A 19,395-nucleotide genomic window follows, 5' to 3' on the forward strand; every position below is an offset into this window, starting at 1 on the left:
CCAACTAGAAAAAAATACTCCAAATTCCACCCGAGGTGACAAGAAATATTTCCCAGTCTTGAGTGTTTTCACTTTCCTAATAGAACAGACTAAGTGTATTTGTAGTATGTAGTTTAGATTTCCCCTCTGGTGGTAGATCTTTTTTTTTTTTTTCCCTTTGTATGAAGAAGATAAGGTGTCAATGAAACACATTTGTTGTTGAACAGGCTTCCTAATGAAATCATAACCGTGACCAGCATTTTAAGTTATGATCTATGAATCTAATTAGCAAATGATATTTCTAATTTTCAAATAAGGCAAGCCATATATCATTATGTTTGGGGATATGTGTTTCAAGTTGCTTGGAGTAATAAATCTGTGCTATACTCTCAAAGAGGCAAGATGATTTGTTGGACAAAAAAGAGAAGAAATTTAGCTTATTAATCTAGCATTGTGGTATGTTGCCTTTCAAAATTAAAAGAATAGACAAAACTTTTAAATGTCATTACAGATCTTTTGTGGAATCAGGAAACTTACTGTTAAGCAAGCAAACAAACCAAGAGAAAAGGAATAACATCAGAATGTAAAAAAATTTAAAAGTTTGATGAATAGAAAATAAACAAAGTGGCCTCATGGGTTCCTCAAATTAAATAGGTCTTAGGAAGGTAATTCTAAATTAAAATATATGAACAGGCTTCAATGTTACAGTAAATATGAAGGAAATAGGCTTCAGAGCAATAAAAGTATGAATATAGATATTTCTTAATCAAGTTAAAATGGTAGTTAAGATATGTGGTTTCAATAGCTATTAGTTAAACTAATATGGCTATATATTTTAGTTTAGGCAATATACTTCCTTAAGTTAAGGCATAACTTGTGTTAGTTAAGGTAATATTTGTTAGGGTAATATTAATCAAGTTTAGTGAGTTTATATAGTTAAGGTAATACTAAAGCCCCCCAAATGTAAAATGACTTAAACCTAACAATAGTTTATTTCTTGCATGTATAGTCCAAAATGGACATATCAGAGCAGCAGGTATCTCCTCTAAGCAGGACCAGGGCCTTTTCCTTCTGTGGCTTCACCATCTTTACTACTTGGACTGTGAGGTCACTGTGCATATTTGCATCAGGCTGGTTAATGGAGAAAAGCACAAGTGATGGTCCACCATGGTGACACATATCTCTTCTGCTGAGGAGCTGGAACTCAATCATATGTCCACATGTAACTGAAAAGGAATCTGGGAGGTATAGGTGAGCTCTGTACCAGGAAGAAGAAACAGGTTTGATAACAAGCCAGTTCTGTACTCAAACTCATCCCAGATAAAAATGTACATAAGATAATTCAGTATATGAGCAGTCTCTGCATTGACTGCACTGATGAGTGGACTTTTAGGTTTCTTTCCCCCTGATCATTAGATTCTTAAGAGGATCAAGGCATTTCCTAGAAATAAAATATTAAAAAATATATTTTATAAATTCTACTCAGTTTTTGACATTTCACAAGCTCTTCTGAAAATTCCTATTAAGGTCATTCTTCCACCTTTTTAGCAACCAAGCATCGTCCTCTTTTCTCCTTGCCCCCTAGTTTTCTTTTGGAGAGTCTTATCACCTTTGATACTTATAGTCAGGCTGGGCTAGTAAGTCATGAAATCTAAAGGGGTACTGGAAGACGCTTCTACCTCATAGTTTGTCAGTTCAGTAGGATTAGTGCCACAGGGCAGTCAACTGATCCATGATCAGTTAATTAGACTTACTTCGTATGGTTTGATCCTGGAGCAGAGTGGCACAAAGACCGGAAAAAACAACAACAACAACAACAACAACAACAACAACAAAAAAAAACCACTAGAACTTACCAATTCCGAACTGGATGGTGTCCTATAGGAGGGTTGAATAGTTTCTGGGGCTGAGACTTAAGATTTTGAATATGATTCTTCAACTTTGTCTTCCATCTTTGAGCTCCTCCATATTCCTTTATTAAGTGTGATCTTTAGATAAAATAATCAATGTTGTTTTTTTAAACATGTGAATAAAGAACTCTAAATTATATATTAGGTAAGACAATCTTTCAGGACTTGAATTAGAGAGCAGCCACTAGCTTGGTTGGAACAGGATAGTTAAGAGCACACCACACCTGGTTTAGTCACTTATTAGCTTAAAGATTTTAGATAAGTTGCTTATCCTCTCTGAACTTCATTTTTCTTCTCTACTAAATGAAAATAAACTTGATTTTTCTCAGAAAATTAAAATTGTCAGAATTAACCAATCAAGTCCCAAGTTCATTTCTGAGAACATTTCAATGAAATTGACATAGGTGCATTAAAATAGGTTGGAAATCACAATCTGGAGCTTATTATATTATTTATTAGCATTAATTGTAATTGCTGATGATATCATTAATAGTATTAGTGACTATTATCATTAATAATCCACTTACTACTTTTCTCAAAAAAAAATAGAACTCTAAAAACACAAATATTTATTTTCAAGTTCCCATGAGTGGTGTATTTGTTGCTCAATTTAAGTGTTGCATAAATGGGCCAATGGGACATATGAGAGCATGAACATTTACTTATTTTGTAGGCAGCTGTTATTTACTATTAGGAACTAGTTTTTTTTTTTTTCCTGGCAGAAATATTTGGTTACAAAATGCTTATTCCTAAACTTTATGATACTGGAGCCAAATACATATTTATTGAGTCTTTATGCTAAGTTTGAAAGTCTTCAATCTATGTATTGTTTTGAACAATAATAGCCTAAGCTAATCTGGGAAATTATAATGTATAGCCCCTGCAAAATCTCAAACTAAAAATATCAGGACTTGTGGGAACAACTAAGGCTGGGACAGATATGGTCCAGATATGGCTTACGTGTGTCCCCTAAAAGTTCATGGGTCAGAAGCTTTCTCCTCAGTGTGGCAGTGTTAGGAAGGGAAATTTTTAGGTGGTAGGACCTAGTGGAAGGATCTTAGGTCAATTAGGATCATACCCTCCAAAGGGAATGTAGGGTCCCAGCCTCTTTCTGGCTTCCTTTCCCAATATGTGATCTATTCCTCTTGTTCATGGTCCCACTATTGCCATCTGCCGTGTGTCAAGTAGGGCCCTCACCAGAACTTTCAGGTGAGGTGCTTTCAGGCTCTGTGAGCTAAACAAACCTCTTTTCTTCATGAAGTTAGTCTGCTTAAATTATTTTGTTATGATAATGAAAGATACTCTTGACTAAAATACTATTCAATACTTCTTGAACTTTATGATCAAACCATTGACAAAAGCAACAAAAATCCTAGTCAAAATATAACACTGCTAAATCTGAAGGGGATATCTCCTATTATCATAGTGAATCAATCTTTTGCAGCCTTACAACTTGGACTGCTGCTTTCTTCTTTGAGATGAAGGGCCTGAGGTCATTTACTCCCAATAAAGAAAATTTTCATCCCAATTAAAAATCCCATCTGAGATGTAGCCATTTTCATTGATCCATTGTTTTTAAACATGAAGGAAGGCCTTTCCAGTTTGTACTTCCTGATTTTAAGAGTTGAAAGTTTAGCAATTTTGAATCCACTAAACCAACTACTACTTGTTTTAAATTAAAACACTTCTGTAACTTTTTGGTTTTCTCCTTAATAACTTCAAATATAACTAAGGCTTTTACCTGTGAGAAAACTGGTATTTAAAACATTAACTAGCCTGCTAGAAAAATCCAGTGTGAACCAAATTGAATTTCACATTTTATTAATATTGTCTTCCTATAAACCAGCTGAATATGAAGTAATCATGTAAGAAAACTCCACAATCCTCACAGAACAAACCATATAAAAGAAAAAATACAACAAAATATTGTGCAACAAAATACTAATTTTGTCCAAAGAGAGGTTTGATGTAAATTCTAAGCCCTGGGAATTTCCTACCTGACAAGAGCCTCCTTGTTTACCTGAGGGTATTAGGTCATGCTGATAGTCTAAGCTATGTAATTTATGGTGGGGAACTTAGCCTGCAAACTATCAGACTAGCCTCTGGAGGTGCAGGCCATCAACAATGTCTATGTGAGCAAGTTCAATAAAATCTCTGGACACCAAGTCTTGGTGGAGCTTCCCTGGTTGGCACTACTCCATGCATATTGTTAGACACTACCAGGAAAAGTTGGCATTGTCTACTGCTACTTTGGCAGAGGACAACTGAAGGCTCTAATCTTGGAATTCTCCTGGACCTTGCTCTATATGCTTCTTTTCTCTCCCATTTTAACCTGTTTTCTTATTCTGTAATAAATGATAATCATAAATGACGATCAAAAATATAAAGAGTTTGCTGAGTTCTGTGAGTCCTTGTAAACTAAGAAACATGGGGTGATCTTGGAGGTCTCCAAAGTTGCAGTTGGTTAAGAAAGATGGTCTTGGGGACTACTAAATTTTACAAATAACAAAGGCTTATAACAAAAGGTCTATAACAAAAAGTTAGCAGCTCTCTGGTCCATGTGTTTCCATTCCTGAAACACTTTTTTCTTTGGAAATCACTTTTGATTCATTTAGTTTCAATTCTTAGCTCAATTTCTTACTTCTATATAACTAAAAAGTTCTTAAACTGGTTGGGTGTGGTGGTGTGTGCCTATAATCCCAACAGCTTGGGAGGCTGAGGCAGGAGGATGGCAAATTCAAGGGCAGCCCCAACAAATAAACAGGGCCCTGTCTTGAAATAAGAAATGAAAAGGAGCTGGAGATGTGGCTCAGTGGTAAAGTACCTCTGGGTTCAATCTCCAGTATTCAAAAAAAAAATGTTACCCTGAATTTTCCCCATTTTAGGTGGTATCTATAAACTTCCTACAATAAAGCATTATGCTACACACACACACACACACACCATTTTATCTTCTCTTTCAACCCATCTATTGAATTTTAAACTTTTAAAAATAGTTTTAAGTTCCAACAGCTTTTTCTTTGAATGCTCTCATTTCTCTCTCTCTCTCTCTCTCTCTCTCTCTCTCTCTCTCTCTCTCTCTTAAATATTTCCCCTCTGTATTGCTTTTTTCTCTCTGCCTTCCTTCTGTTACCTTCCAGTTTATTTTTCCTGTGTTTACTTTTTGAACTTCATAATTGATCCTAAGTGTTTTCTGCAGGGCTTTTTGGTATATTGTTGTGTTGTATAATTAAATCCTGTTTGTTAGCTTGAGTATACTATAACGCATAAAGGGGGCTTCTTGCCTTACAAGTCTTTAGGTGGGGGGGATATTTGAAACATGTGCTTCCTTGGGGAAACCCTGTCAGTGTCTCTAGGGCTGGCCATTTCCTGGAGAGGAATGCTCTAGTTACCTGCTTGAGGGATAGAAACCTGTTAGCATGATGGAAGCCTAGTGTTCTCACTGCTCAGTACGACAACTTTTCATTAACTCCAACTATTATCAGGTTACTTGTTTCTTTCTCGGCTGTGTTAGGAATTTAGAACCTTGCTGGAAGGTAAACTGTCAGTCTTCAAACAAGATATAATGGTATGGCGGCCTGACTGAGTGAGCTAGAAGGCCTCTGACTACATCTTATACTTATTTCCAACAAATTGTCCTATTTTCAACCTCACTCTGAACTTCTTCCTTCAGAGACGATTGATATCCCAATTCTGGTCTTCTGCCTACCTTCACTGTATATTTCCCCTTGAATTCCTCTGCTTAGGTACTTGCCACAGTGGACAGTGGAGAATCTAAAGTTGAAGTCAATTTGTTTTCTTTCCTTCTTCTATAATTTTACTAACATTTCTCATTTGCTGTGTCTTATTCTTTTTTTAATTAAGTCTTTTTGCATTTTTATGCCTTTATTACTATTTTAGGTGCTGTGAGATAAGTAGAGGTAATATGATTCAATGCACCATGCTTTATGTTCTTCAATATGTGACCACAATTACAAGGAAGAGAATGTTGGAAGGAATGTCAGGGGTCTTACTTTGTTGTAGCCCAGAATTGACACACATTACCTTGGCTCAGAGTTAGAAAGAAAAGAATCACAAGACACAATTTAACTAACAGAAGTTGTGATATGTTTTATAGCTTGTGCTAGGAAGGAGTCTAGATCTGGATACTGGAAGACACTTGTAACGTGGATAAACATTTATATTGAATTCTCAATAGATGTCCACCATTGCACTATTATACACATTGACATAATTTAAACTCATGGAACCTTTTCAGACACCTGCTATTTATATCAACTTTTTATAGATGAGGAAACTGAAGCACAGTGAAGCTCAAAGTCAACACTGAGGAATAAAATCATGACTGAACACATGCAACCCAACTCCAGAAACTTTGGACTTAACCACTGGGTCATTTTGCCTTTTTTGTGGAAAATTTTATTGGAAAGTGATTTTGTGCTAGACATGTATGTTAGGAACACAGAAAAAATATGAAGCAATTTGTATCAAAATGCTGATAGTGTTTTCCTATCAGTAGTGAAATTGTAGGTAATATCTCTCTCTCTCTCTCTCTCTCTCTCTTTGATACTGAGGTTTGAACCCAGGGCACTTACCACTTGGCTACATCCTCAGGCCTTTTTGTATTTTATTTATAGACAGGATCTCCCTGAATTTTTTAGGACCTCGCTAAGGTACTTAAACTGTTGAGGCTAGTTTTGATCTCAGCTTAAACTGCTGAGGCTTTTGAAGTCTTGATCCTCCTGCTTCAGTCTCCCAAGTCACTGGGATTATATATATGTGTCAGTGTACTGGGCCTGTTTTTATTTATTTTTTAACTTGAAAAACAATATAATTTTTAAACTATTTCTATTAAACAATTAATGGATGGAAATTTGTTTCAGGTACTTCATGAATAGGTTCAGGGATTGGGGACACAGTAATATGATGAAGAAAAACTTAATCATGAGATCATCATGGAGTCAGAATTTCTCTGCCAAGGAATTCTAGGAATTCCTAGGAAAAAATGTGAATCTGCCAGTCTGCTATTAGAAACTTTTATGACAAAGGGTAAGTAAATTTCCTATGAAAAAGTGGCATTCCTGGGAACACCCTGAGAAAAACTAACACCTTGAGAAAAAAACTCTTATTTTGAGATCATTGGGGGAAAAAGTCATATGGCCTGGAAGTTTAAGTTTTTTAAGTATAAGCTCAAAGTATTATTCCTCATCTGTTCTTAAAATTCTCTGTATTTTTCAGTTTAATTAAAATTTACAGTTGAAATTTAATCTAAATTCAAAACTCAAGTCATCAGGAAAATCTCCCAACTTTCCTATCATTCAGAAAATTATCCTCTTTGAATTCCTATATCAGTTGGAGCCTCTACTTTATGTATTTTTAGTAATGTCTTATATTTAAAAGTAGTTAATCTTATTCATAGAAAGGAAATGTTAGAAATAGAAACTTATCATTTTCTGGATCTAACTTCATTTTAAAGATGATGTAGTTGAGGTGTCTGGCATGGATAAAGGCTTTGCTCAAAATCCCACATCCCATCAATAGCAGATCCAGGACCAGAATTTGGGACTCCTTTTTAGGTCAAAGTTCTTTCTCTTATATTACTTTACACATTATAACTGTTTTTATCTCTAATACTGATTTTCTTGGAGGAAGAGATCATGTCTTTCACTTCTTTGTAAAAGAATTGAGATAATTCACTGAGAAATCTAAGAGGCATGTCAATAAGTAATCCTTTGTTTCAAGAGTGCAAATGGGAAATGAAATTCTGATGAAGTAGTATCTATGGGGATTTCAGTATTAATATCTGGATGGTGAAGAATGTCATGATTTACTGGTGACATATTATCAGTATAAGAAATGGAAGGTATACATGTCAAAATGTGTTTGTTTGCTTTCTCTCTTCCTAATAACAATTCCTCTTAATTCTATGTAAAAATAGCCATGGAGAAGAAAAAGAGGATCTGGATCTTTATCCAGTAACTGGAGCAGGGGATTAACCCTAGCTATTCATGTGGTAATACATGCTCCCACAAAATTATCTCACTGTAACTTTTTTGTAAATCCTTAAAGCTATGAGCATGTAGTCAGTGTTGAATAAGAACGTACAAACTGATTGCAATTAGTGTATAAACAAATATTTTCACAACAGAGCTGTCTATCTTTCTTCGGTAACCCTGTGACAAGTACTTTGTAGGTAATCCTTAAGGAACAAAAACACGACCTTTGAAGTGGGACCATGAATCTCTAGATTTCAATGCACAACCTCATCTGAGGTCAAACTGAGAATATTATAAATTGATGATTGACCTCCATAAATATAATGTCTTCTATATTCTCTGATCCCTACCTCAAAGTTGCCCAGTGGGCCGAAAAAGAAAAAGGGGAATTCAGAAAACTCTCCTTTAACATACAGGATTTTACGAGTCAAATTGTGGGGAAAATCTGACTCCGTGTGGACTTCCATTGTACATGTCACTCTTCTTCCGTAGGCTCAGCTCAAATGGCGTCAGGAGTTCCAGGAGCCGAAATAGCGTGGGGGGCATGGATCCGATATTGACTCATACTGAGTGGAAGAAATCAGCACCAAAGTCTGGATGAGATCATTTGGTTGTGAGTGCTAGGGAAGTGACTGCTAATCACAGAGGAAAAGGGCAACCAATGTGTAAGTTTTATCTTACTACCTATTCAGTTCAGATAGGTAGCATGAGAAACACTTGAAATCTTGCTGATGGCTAAAGCATAACCATAGCCAGTTTTCAGAAAGAAAGTGTAGCTGAAAAGAAAAAAGAAAGTTTTCAGCCCCCCCATTTTTAGTAATATTATTACACCTTGCCTCCTAGTGGCTTTGTAAAACTTTTAAAGGATATCTTGGTGGTGAATTATTCGGCAGTATCACTATGGGTAGAACCAGCAAAGTGTGAAACCTCTAGTTTGCATGTGTAACAGGAGGTGTTTTACAGGCAGAAAAGAGAGAGAAATTTCTTTGTTTGCAAGTTGACAAGACAGGAAAAGATCACAAGGATATACCATTGTACTGACAACATTCTGAACTAAAGAGTCGTATGTTCAAAAATGAAAACCTGACAGCACATCTAGCCTGGGATGCAAGATTAGCTACATAATTTGCAGGAACCAGTGCAACTGTGGGCTCTGTTAAAAAAAATGATTAGGAATTCTAAGATGGTGACAATAGAGCATTAAATCAAATATGTTTGTTTCCAAGTTCAGGGTCCTGACAGACTGTATAGTTTGCCTGCCCAGGATGTTGTCTGCTGGGATGGTGACCTAAGAATTTCAAAACTTTATTCTCAGTCTTACTATTTTTTCAAAGATCTGAAGTGTGTCTACTGTCTCACAAATTCTGAGGGGAGAAATCCTAGAAAAAAAGCTTAAATTTAATTATTTGAACTCAGGTATCTAGCATAACTAGAGGCACATTCAATAACTTATTGGATATGAATTTAAACATATCACTTTGTTTCTCTGGGTCTTGATTTATAGATCTAAAACGTGTACAGATAGACAGTCTCAATAATTCCATAATTTTGTGCTTAGTATTACCACCAAGAATCATTAGAATTTGATTTTAGCCATGTAGTTACCATCTCTAAGCATTTGGTCATATCATAAACATATTCTCAATATGTATTTATAATTTTGAATAGGCATTCTCAATTTACAAATGCTAGGGCTGCATATAATTCTCTATTATAGATCCCACTATTCTTTACTCCTCTCTCCCAACACTATATTATTGTGGATGAATCAAGAAATAGATAGAATTATTTTTTATCCCTTTCAGAAAGTTTGGAATATTCTTTCCATAACTCAGCATTTTCTGATTGATTACCTGGAAGGTACTGAGTGCCTACAGTGTGTCTCAAGGCTTTGACTCACATCACTGTGTTGCCTTAAAAACACATTCTCTGGATCATAATTTTTCTTGCAGAGGACAAGTAAAGAGCTTTGTTTTTTTGCAGCAGTGCAATTCTATACTCTTCACATGATTAACATGAAGCTCTCATCTCATAGATAAGTTTTGATTTTGTTTATTCTTTGGAAATACAGATCCTCAAAGAACTTTCTGGCTTTTTAAAAATATTTTTTTTAGATGTTATTTTATCCATTTATTTATATGTGGTGCTGAGGATTGAACCCAGTGCCTCACACATGTTAGGCAAGTGCTCTAACACTGAGCCACAACCTAGCCCCTGTTTGGGCTTTTTTAGAAACACAAAATAATACATGGAAAATTCCCAGTCAGAAGGGACATACATATAGCATCATGTTTCTAACATTAATAAATCACACAGCAAAGAAATCAGTTAAGAATGTGAAAAGAATCTAGTTACTCTTCTGACAGAGAATTAATATCCAGAAAATGTAATGAACTCAAAAAACTTAACACCAATAAAACAAATAACCCAATCCATAATGGGCAAGTGAACTAAACATATTTCTCAAAAGAAGAAATACAAATGGCCAACAAATATATGAAAAAGTATTCAACATCTTTAGCAATTAAGGAAATGTAAATCTAAAGTACACTGAGATTTCATCTCACTCCAATTAGAATGGCAGCTATGGAGAATACAAGTAATAATAAATGCTGGAAAGGATGGGGGAAACAGGAACATTTTTACACTGTTAGTGGGACTGTAAATTAGTAAACCACTATGGAAATCAGTATGGAGTTTCCTCAAAAGACTAGGAATGGAACCACCATATGGCTCAGCGATATCACTTCTCTATCCTAAAGAATTAAAGACATTTTCATGTCTATAGCACTCAAATTATGGAACCAGCCTAGGTGTCTATCAGTGGGTGAATGGATAAAAAAATGTGGTATATATACACAATTGAGTTTTATTCAGCCATAAAGAAGAAATAAATTATGCCATCTTCAGGAAAATGGATAGACCTTGAGAGCATTATGTTAAGTAAAATGGCCAACATTTGAAAGTCAAGGGTTATATGTTTCCTCTCATATGTGGAAGCTAGAGAGAAAAAAGGAAAAGAAAGGTGAGGAGGGATCTCATGAAAATGGAAGGGAGACCAGTAGAGTAGAGGAAAGGAGAGGGAGAGGGAAAATACTGGGGAATGATATTAACCAAATTATATTGTTATAGCATGTACATGTATAAATATATCACAATGAATCCCACTATTATATATAATTATAATGTGTCAATAAAAATATGGGAAAAAGTAAACTAAAAAACTTATTATTTAATTAAGATGTAGTTTGGCTTAGGCCTGATTGCATTGGGATATAATTTGAGGGTATGTAATGAAAAATAAATCCTTAAGCAAACATTCAAATATATACTTATTCGGTGCTGCCTATGAGCAAATTTCCATGCTGAAATGTTTTAGGGAAAAATGTATGCCATAGAAGCAATGGAACTCTTTTTGATTTTAAGGAACTCAGTTGAACATGGAAAAGATATATGAATAACTAACTTTCCTGAGATTGAGGGATCAGACCTAAAAAAAAAAAGTATAAACCAAATGCTAAACCAGTATGGAGAATGTGAGATTAATTTAAAGAAGATAATTTTGAGAGAACTCATGAAGATGATATTTAGGATGGGACTGGATGATTTGGTGCCAGCCTGAGGGGCACAAATGAAGGGAAAGGGAATTTAAGGCCAAAGATATTGTATGAGTAAAGTTCAAAGTATGATTTTTCTTTTTAGGAATGGCTAGTCACTCCACATGACTGAATTAACTTTAACTTTAGTTGAGTGATTACTCTACACAGGGAAAATTCTTCCCACTTTATATGTATTATCCCATCTAACTTTCAACTAAAGTCAAGAGGGAGACACTATTATTAAGTCGATCGTGTACATAAGGAAACTGAGTCACAGAAAAGTTAAGGGATTTACTCAGGATCCCAGAGCTATATAGTAGTGGAGCCAGGATTGAAGTCTGCACCATAACCACCCTACTTTACTGTATACAGTACAGGGCAAGTTGCATTATAACCAAAGAGTGGAGGGACTTCTGGGCCATCTTGAAGTGTTATAATTTCTAATAACTACCAAGGGATGAGAAGGAATTTCTATTTTTTTTAATTTTGAAAGGCAAAAAATAGTTAAAAACTTTCTCTATTATTAATGAACAATTGATTATCTTGAGCTACACTATTCAACAGAGTATCCCATAGCTACATGTAACTATTGAGCTTTCAAAATATTGCTAGTGCAAATTGAGGTGTGTTGTGTGTACTAGATTTTTAGAATTTCATATGACAAAAGTATGTGAGATATCTTATTTTTTAAAATTATTTTTAGTTGTAGATGGACACAATATCTTTATTTATTTTTTTATGTGGTGCTGAGGATTGAACCCAGAGCCTCACTAATAAATAAATAAATATGTAAATGGGGCTACTAGATAATTTAAATTTACCTGTATAACTTATATTATAATTCTAGTGGGCAATGTTGACCTAGAGCAATTTGAAACTTGTGGTGGATATTTTACTAAACAATTCTGATGAAGGACTTCCTCACACATTGGTTTTTTTAACCATATTCTTTCCTTGCTTTTTGGTCATTTGCAAGAAAAATTTTAAAAGGCTTCCCCTTTGTAAGGTTTGAGAGGCCCTAGAATTTCCTTTTTCACTTGTTCCCAACCACAAACAAATGATCAATGTGCCCTGTGGATGAGGAGTCAACATTTTACAAGGGTAAAAAGGAGGGAATAAAAAAAAGGGCAAAAATAATTTCCAGTCCCTGAATGGTGTGAAGTAAGAGTGCTTTCAAAGGATCCCACAAGAATGGCACAGGTGGGCACAATGGGTCTGTCTCATCGTCAAAGGACCCAAGAAGTTGAAAGGAAACTCTAACTACAACACCAAAATGCCACAAACCATAGTTATTAATACAAACGAATAAGCATCTCTGCCTATCTGTCACCATCTCATCTTAAAAACTTGTGAAAATACGTAATCCTGATGAGACTTCAATTAGGTATAAATACCAGCAGTGAAAGGAGATGCAGTATATTGTTCTGATCATCTCAGATCAGCTATTAGGAAAGGAAGATCAGCCAAGTCCTTTGGACCTGATCAGATTAACACAGGAGCTACTGATTTCAACGTCGTTGGCCTAACTCTCTCTGAAATGATGAAATACACAAGTTATTTCTTGGCCTTTCAGCTCTGCATCATTTTGGGTTCTTCTAGCTGTTACTCCCAGGACATAGTTAATAAAGAAATAGAAAATTTAAAAGAATATTTTGTAAGTATGACCTTTTAATAATACTTGTTTGTGGTTGAAATGACTGAATGTTTGACTTGTACTAGTGTCTGATAGACTGTGATCTCTAGTTCATAATCATTTTGAGAAAATGTGGTACTTTGTTAATTGTTGGAGGATGTTTCTTGACTAAATAATTTAGATTTTGCTTTAACCCTCTGCTCAATTTGCTATAGAGACTTAGAGGGGATACATGAACATGAGTCTTCCAAAAGATAGGTATAATATGGGTACTAAGCATAACTATATTGATAATTTTATGGTGAGAATATTCTCAAGGTTTTTTGATTTTGTTTTGTGCTAGGGATTGAACCCAGGGCCTCGTGCATGCTAGGCAAGTGCTCTACCACAGAGCTACATCCCAGTCCCACTAAGTTGTAATAAATCAAGCAATGTCCGTTTCAAAAAATGATTGGCTATTAGTTTCTGATTTCTCAAACTATTATGAGGATGACAGTAAAAGGTCAAAGTTAGTATTAAAAGTAATAATGGAAAGCTATTAATTAAAATTAAAGAAGGTGAAGTTCTTAAAAATTTGGCTTAAAAATATCACTTATAGAGGTTTTCTTTTTCCAAAAAGTGATTTCTGAATTCTATCGCTCCACTTAACTTATGAATTATTCCTTCAGTCAGTAACTAACTGAGACTTTGTTGAAGTTACTATTCTGGCTTAGGAATTTTTAAATTTTTTGGTTTATGAACATTTACATTTTTATTTATGATTAGTAAAAAATTTTTTTTGGTATTTTAAATAATTTACTATTTCCCCCCAAATTAGCTATGGTAATTATTGTTATTATAATGCTCAAACATTCACAAATGATTTTATTCTTGCAATGTAAATAAAATCTCTCTGTCTCTCACACACACATATATTCACAGCGGTTTTAAAGCTGACATAATAAAACTGTATAGGAGGGCACAGGTAGATGTTATAGAAAACTATACCAGAGGGGGGCAGTATACTATAGTGTGACAACTGCAGATTTCTATTTTTTATTTTTTTCAACTAGGCTTGAAAATACTTTTAGGACAATATATGGACTAATTATCAATCAATTTTCCTCTCTTTTCTCAGAATGCAAGTAATTCAAATGTATCAGATGGCGGGTCTCTTTTCTTGGATATTTTGGATAGATGGAAAGAGGTAAACTGAACATTACCATTTGGATGATTTTTCAGTTATTTATTTTCTGATGGATTAAACTAACATCATCCTATCTTTGTGCTCTTTTCTCCCAAGGAGAGTGACAAAAAAGTAATCCAGAGCCAAATTGTCTCTTTCTACTTCAAACTCTTTGAACACTTAAACGACAACAAGATCATCAAAAGGAGCATGGACACCATCAAGGCGGATCTTTCGGCTAAGTTCTTCAACAGCAATGGAACTAAACAGGAGGACTTCCTAAAGGTGTCTCAAGTTCAGGTGAGATGATTTCAATTCTTTATTTCATTGCAGGGGCTTTTGCAGAGTGTTTAATTCTCAGAAAGTAGAAATTAGCTACTTAACAGTTGGCTATATCTATGATTTAAACCTCTGGCTGAAACTCCTCCTTACTGATTCAACGCATCCTTTGGGTAACTGTAAAATCAGTATGGGAATCATTTAAATGTGTCATTTGGAGAAACACAGGCAATAAAACTATTGCACAAGGACAGGTGAACAGATAAATCCAGAGAGCCGGAAGTAGGTGAAGACACAGAGAGGAGCATGGAGAAGCAGGTCTCTCTTTGCACCTTGTTTATGCGATGGAAATTCTCTTACTTTGGATGGGAGGCTGTTTGTCTTAGTGGAAAGACACGTGGGAGGGAGTGAGAAGATATCTGTTCTCCTTCCAACTTGGCCACCAAGAAACTGTGACCTCAGATGAATCACATGCCTGGCTGGTGCTCCATTTCCCCATATTGAGAGGAACTTGCTAGGTTCACTACAAAAGTTCTATGGTTTCCTTTGCTCTACAATTCTACAATGTTGTGGGTAGAAAATGAGAATGAGAGAGGAGAGAGATATAGATTTTGAGGAGTCACCATGTGTATCCCACTGCAGTCTCTGGTCAACATCTCAAGATTATGCAGCCTAACTAGAAGTGAGACTATTCGATGCTTGTTTTTAGTGGGGGAAAAGGGATAGAGTTTATACCTTCTGAAAGGATTGTTTGATTAGCTTTCATATACTAAAATATCTCAGCTGGAGAAATTCTTAGGCTCTGAAGTGTTATCTATGAGGTTGTCTTGGATCTTTAAATTATGGTAATTTTAAAGCAAAAAGACAACTTTAAAGCATAAAGACAATCATGTTTCCCCAAATTTTATCTAGAAGACAAAGGGGTCAGGATCCTTTGGCTTTGGCTTTAATATCAATGGTCTTGAGTGAGAGGGACTGAAGTCTTACTATGAGTTCTGCTCTTAGGATTTGTGCCCAGTTTTCACTGTGCTTGGGTCTGCCTCTCACTCAATTCATGTAGCTCCCAGTAACCGGAAGGAGAGATGGAACCAATTTTCTTTGGGCCATAGACTAGAGATTGAGGAAGCACTTGTTCCTAACCCAGTGCCATCCTGGTTTGTTTAATCTTGATAGTTTGAAAGCTGAAAACTTTTGAATTTTTATTTTTTGCCACTATAATGCACAGGTGGTAGAATTTTTTTTTCTACTCTTGTAACTGGTCCTTGAGAAAGTGAGAAAAATGTCTGAGTTTCATCTTTCTAGACTCTTCAAACCTCCTGATTCATGATGGGCAATACTCTGTCCTCTTGCTCAATTGTGAACATATTTTAGGCATGTTATGTCCTTTAATAATTATTCTGGAGTCTAGAAACCCCCTAGTCACTCTTGGGAATAGTGTTTCTAGCATTAGAAAGAGAGTGACAGAGAAAAGATGAAAATAAATGGTCCTCATTTTATTAATTATAAAATCGTCCACATGGCTCTATTGGTTAGAATGAAGAAAATCAAATAGTGCAATCTGCTGGCGTAGAAGTCAGGGTATAGCAAAAGTTGTTGCAAATCCTAATTTCAAATGTTCTATATCAGCAAGTCATTTATTTTCATATGAGCATGAGTGGTGTTTATTTCAACTTATTCTAAATTTAAAATTATAGTTTTCATCTGTTTTGAACTTGGTGTTTTACAAAGGACTTAACCTATATCAGTGGCTCTCACACTGTGGTTGGTTTCAGAATAACCTGGGGAATCAGTAACTACACAAGAGCAAGTCTCTGAGCCCAGTCTCTGAGTTCTTTATTAGGTCTCCAGGTCAGTCTGCTATACACCCGGGGTGAGAGGCTGTGTCTTATAGGAACTCATCTGATATGTACAGTGAAGACTGATCAAAGTGTGAGGTGACAGAATTGGTAGACTAAAGGTCAGCTCAACAATCTCTGCTGGTGAGATGAGGAAACAGGTTTAAAGAGGTTAAGAAACTGGCTCAAAGTTAGAGATACTACAGATGCAGGATTTAATACCTCCTTTTCTTTTTAAGACTATTCCAGGTCTCTTTTCACTAAATAATTTTGAGAATTCTGTAGCAGTAAAGTTAGAGATAAATGATGCAACCCATAATAATTTTGCACAACTATCAATTCAGTTTTCTTTTAGCCTTAATGGTGGAAGAAGTTAATAATGTAGATTAAGATACTATATTGTTATTCAGAATCACCTTTTTAAAGATGAATAATTTCATTTTCACTATGATGTTAAAAGGAGGAAAAACCTGATGGCTTGTATGCCTGAAATTAAATTTTGCTGTTTTACTTCCCATTAGGTAAATGACTTGAAGATCCAGCGTAAAGCAATGAGTGAACTCAAGAAAGTGATGAATGATCTGTTACCACACTCTACCCTAAGGAAGCGAAGAAGGAGTCAGTCTTCGATTCGGGGTCGGAGAGCATCCAAATAACAGTCCTCATGCCTGCAATATTTGAATTTTTAAATTGAAATCTATTTATTAATATTTAACATTATTTATATGGAAAATATAGTTTTAGTTTCATCAAAGAAGTATTTATAGTAGCAACTTATGTAATGGAAGAGTATCTATGTATTATTAATTATATGTATTATTTATAATTCCTGTATCCTGTAACTATCTCACTTTACCCTTTATTTTTTTTTTTTTGAAAAATTAGGCAAGAATATGTGATTAAAAGACTTTATCTCAGGGACCAACTAAACAGCTGACCTAAGTTAGACCCTGTGGGTTGTACATTTATTTAGACAAAGAACACTTATAAACGAAACAGTACCATCTAGTTGTTGCCTATTTGAGAACATGTCTGCATTCTGAGCCACTGCTTTAATGGCACATCAGATAGCACTTGAATGTGTCAGGTGATATGACCTGTGCCCTGATAAACTCAGCACCTCAGGAGATTTCACACTTGGTGCTTCTGAATATTGTTGACAACTGTGACTGCACCCAAATGGAAAGTAACTCACTTGTTCAGTTTATCCATATCTAATATATCTGAATAAAGCATAATTTCACAACTATTCATGCTGTATCAGACTTTTTCTAAGTGAGGACTGGGGTGATTGAACTGCATACTAGTTAACTAGAAGGGAGAAAGTCCTTTTTAGCTGTGGAAATCTTAGAGTACCATTGGGCCCCATCAAATGTGGTATTTCTCTCCATTGAAAACTCGGCTGATTTTCATTGTTCCACCTGTTTGAATGATCTTTGCAAGATATAGGTTTAAGTTTGTCACCATTCAATTTAGTTTCTGCTATGGAAAGAATCTGCTCAGTTTGGTACACAGAGATTTATTCTACCCCATCTTCCACCTCCTCCCCTTTTCCTCATGTTGGTTTCCCCTCCCCCATCTACCATAGGCAAATACTGTTGGGTGTGGAACAGTGAGTGTTAGTTCTAGGGAGAGAGGTCTAGATTAGAATTTGGGTTATGTCATTGCAAGTAGCATTACCTTTCATGAATTATGTATATTCTCTAAACTTTGGCTTCTTTGTCTGAAAAAGAGAAATAATTGTGTCTTCTTCCTAATATCATAGCTGAGAGTTCATTCTATCACTACAAAGTATTTACTGGGGCACACACTATGTGCCTAGGTGCTTTCTATGCCTTAGTCAACAAAACTAGACAAGAATCTCTGCTCTTGTGGAATTTGGAATTGAGCAAAAGGGAGATGGACAATAAACAAAATACATGCTATGTAAGTAAATTGCATGATATGTTAGAAAATGATTGATGCCATGGGATTAAAATACAAATAGAACAGGGTGGGGAATTGGGAATAATGTAAGTTGGGTGGGTGAGTGGTCAAGAGGCTTGAATAGACTGATTATAGTTGATCTCATGAAGAGAAAACATTTGAGGAAACATCTTTAAGAGAGCATCCCACTTGCATTCCAGGCAAGAGGAATATTCTTGCAAAGACTATGAAGTAGAAAATTATCTGGTGGTAAAAGAAAAACCAGCAGACCAATGTGGTGGTCCCAAAACATGGAAGAGAAAAATAGCCATCACTCAAGGAAGATGCAGGGAAAGGAAGCAGTGTCCTTAGTGGACAGCCTCTATAACTTGTGTAGGAGGAAGTTGCAGATATGATGAATTTGCTTAGTTTTCAACTATGAATTTCAGATGACCCAGTAAGTTGATGTATAATAGGTCATAAAAGGAAATGTACATGGGAGTGTGTTGTGAGTTTGGACTTCTGACGAAAACTGACATAAACACGGAAAATAGATATAATGAAATGATTTTTGGTGGCTTTGGGACATAGTGGTGACAAGATTGAGAAAAGTTAGGTATGTGGAGCTTCCTTCTCAACAACTTCACTTAACCCTCCCACAATAGTGGGATTAAGTGAAATAGTTCATGTGAAGCAATAATTTTAGTCTTTGACAATAATCAGTGTTATATTGATTACTGGATAACTAACTGTTCATGAGAGTGGATTCCAAAGCTTTTAAGTAATTGAAGAGGCAAGATAAAAAACTTTAGGTTAATTTTGGCATAACTTTAATTGACATGAGATGATGCTGGGGTCTCTCCTCTTCTTAGTGTAAGATTGATTGATGCAGACTTTAAGTTACCTATAGATGGAAGGCTGCTGTGAGATTGTCTCGTCTGGACTATAGAACCAATCATACCTCTGGGGAAGGGAATTAGAAATTCTTGCTCTCAATCATTTTGGGAAGAAATTAATGATGCAGTAGAAAATGGAATATCAGAAGTCATTAATTTAGGGCTAGGTAAAATTTCTCCTTCTTCCTGCAGTTGGTA

General features: G+C 35.4%; 1 protein-coding gene across 1 annotated transcript; it reads left to right on the plus strand.

Annotated features, from left to right (window-relative positions):
- Positions 1-13,024: 13,024 nt before the first annotated feature.
- Ifng (interferon gamma) lies at positions 13,025-17,052 on the plus strand. Its single transcript, XM_026386587.2, has 4 exons — positions 13,025-13,138; positions 14,235-14,303; positions 14,400-14,582; positions 16,918-17,052. The coding sequence occupies exons 1-4, from the start codon at positions 13,025-13,027 to the stop codon at positions 17,050-17,052; spliced, it is 501 nt and encodes a 166-aa protein (XP_026242372.2).
- Positions 17,053-19,395: the final 2,343 nt, after the last annotated feature.

Source organism: Urocitellus parryii, chromosome 5, assembly GCF_045843805.1.
Source record: "Urocitellus parryii isolate mUroPar1 chromosome 5, mUroPar1.hap1, whole genome shotgun sequence".
NCBI classification, from domain to species: domain Eukaryota; kingdom Metazoa; phylum Chordata; class Mammalia; order Rodentia; family Sciuridae; genus Urocitellus; species Urocitellus parryii.

Excerpts from the sequence above, each read along its gene's own strand:
- Ifng (XM_026386587.2), top strand. The coding sequence starts at position 13,025 with ATGAAATACACAAGTTATTTCTTGGCCTTTCAGCTCTGCATCATTTTG. Across the intron at positions 13,139-14,234 it reads AAAATTTAAAAGAATATTTT|AATGCAAGTAATTCAAATGT; the intron begins GTAAGTATGACC and ends CTCTTTTCTCAG. Across the intron at positions 14,583-16,917 it reads TAAAGGTGTCTCAAGTTCAG|GTAAATGACTTGAAGATCCA; the intron begins GTGAGATGATTT and ends ACTTCCCATTAG.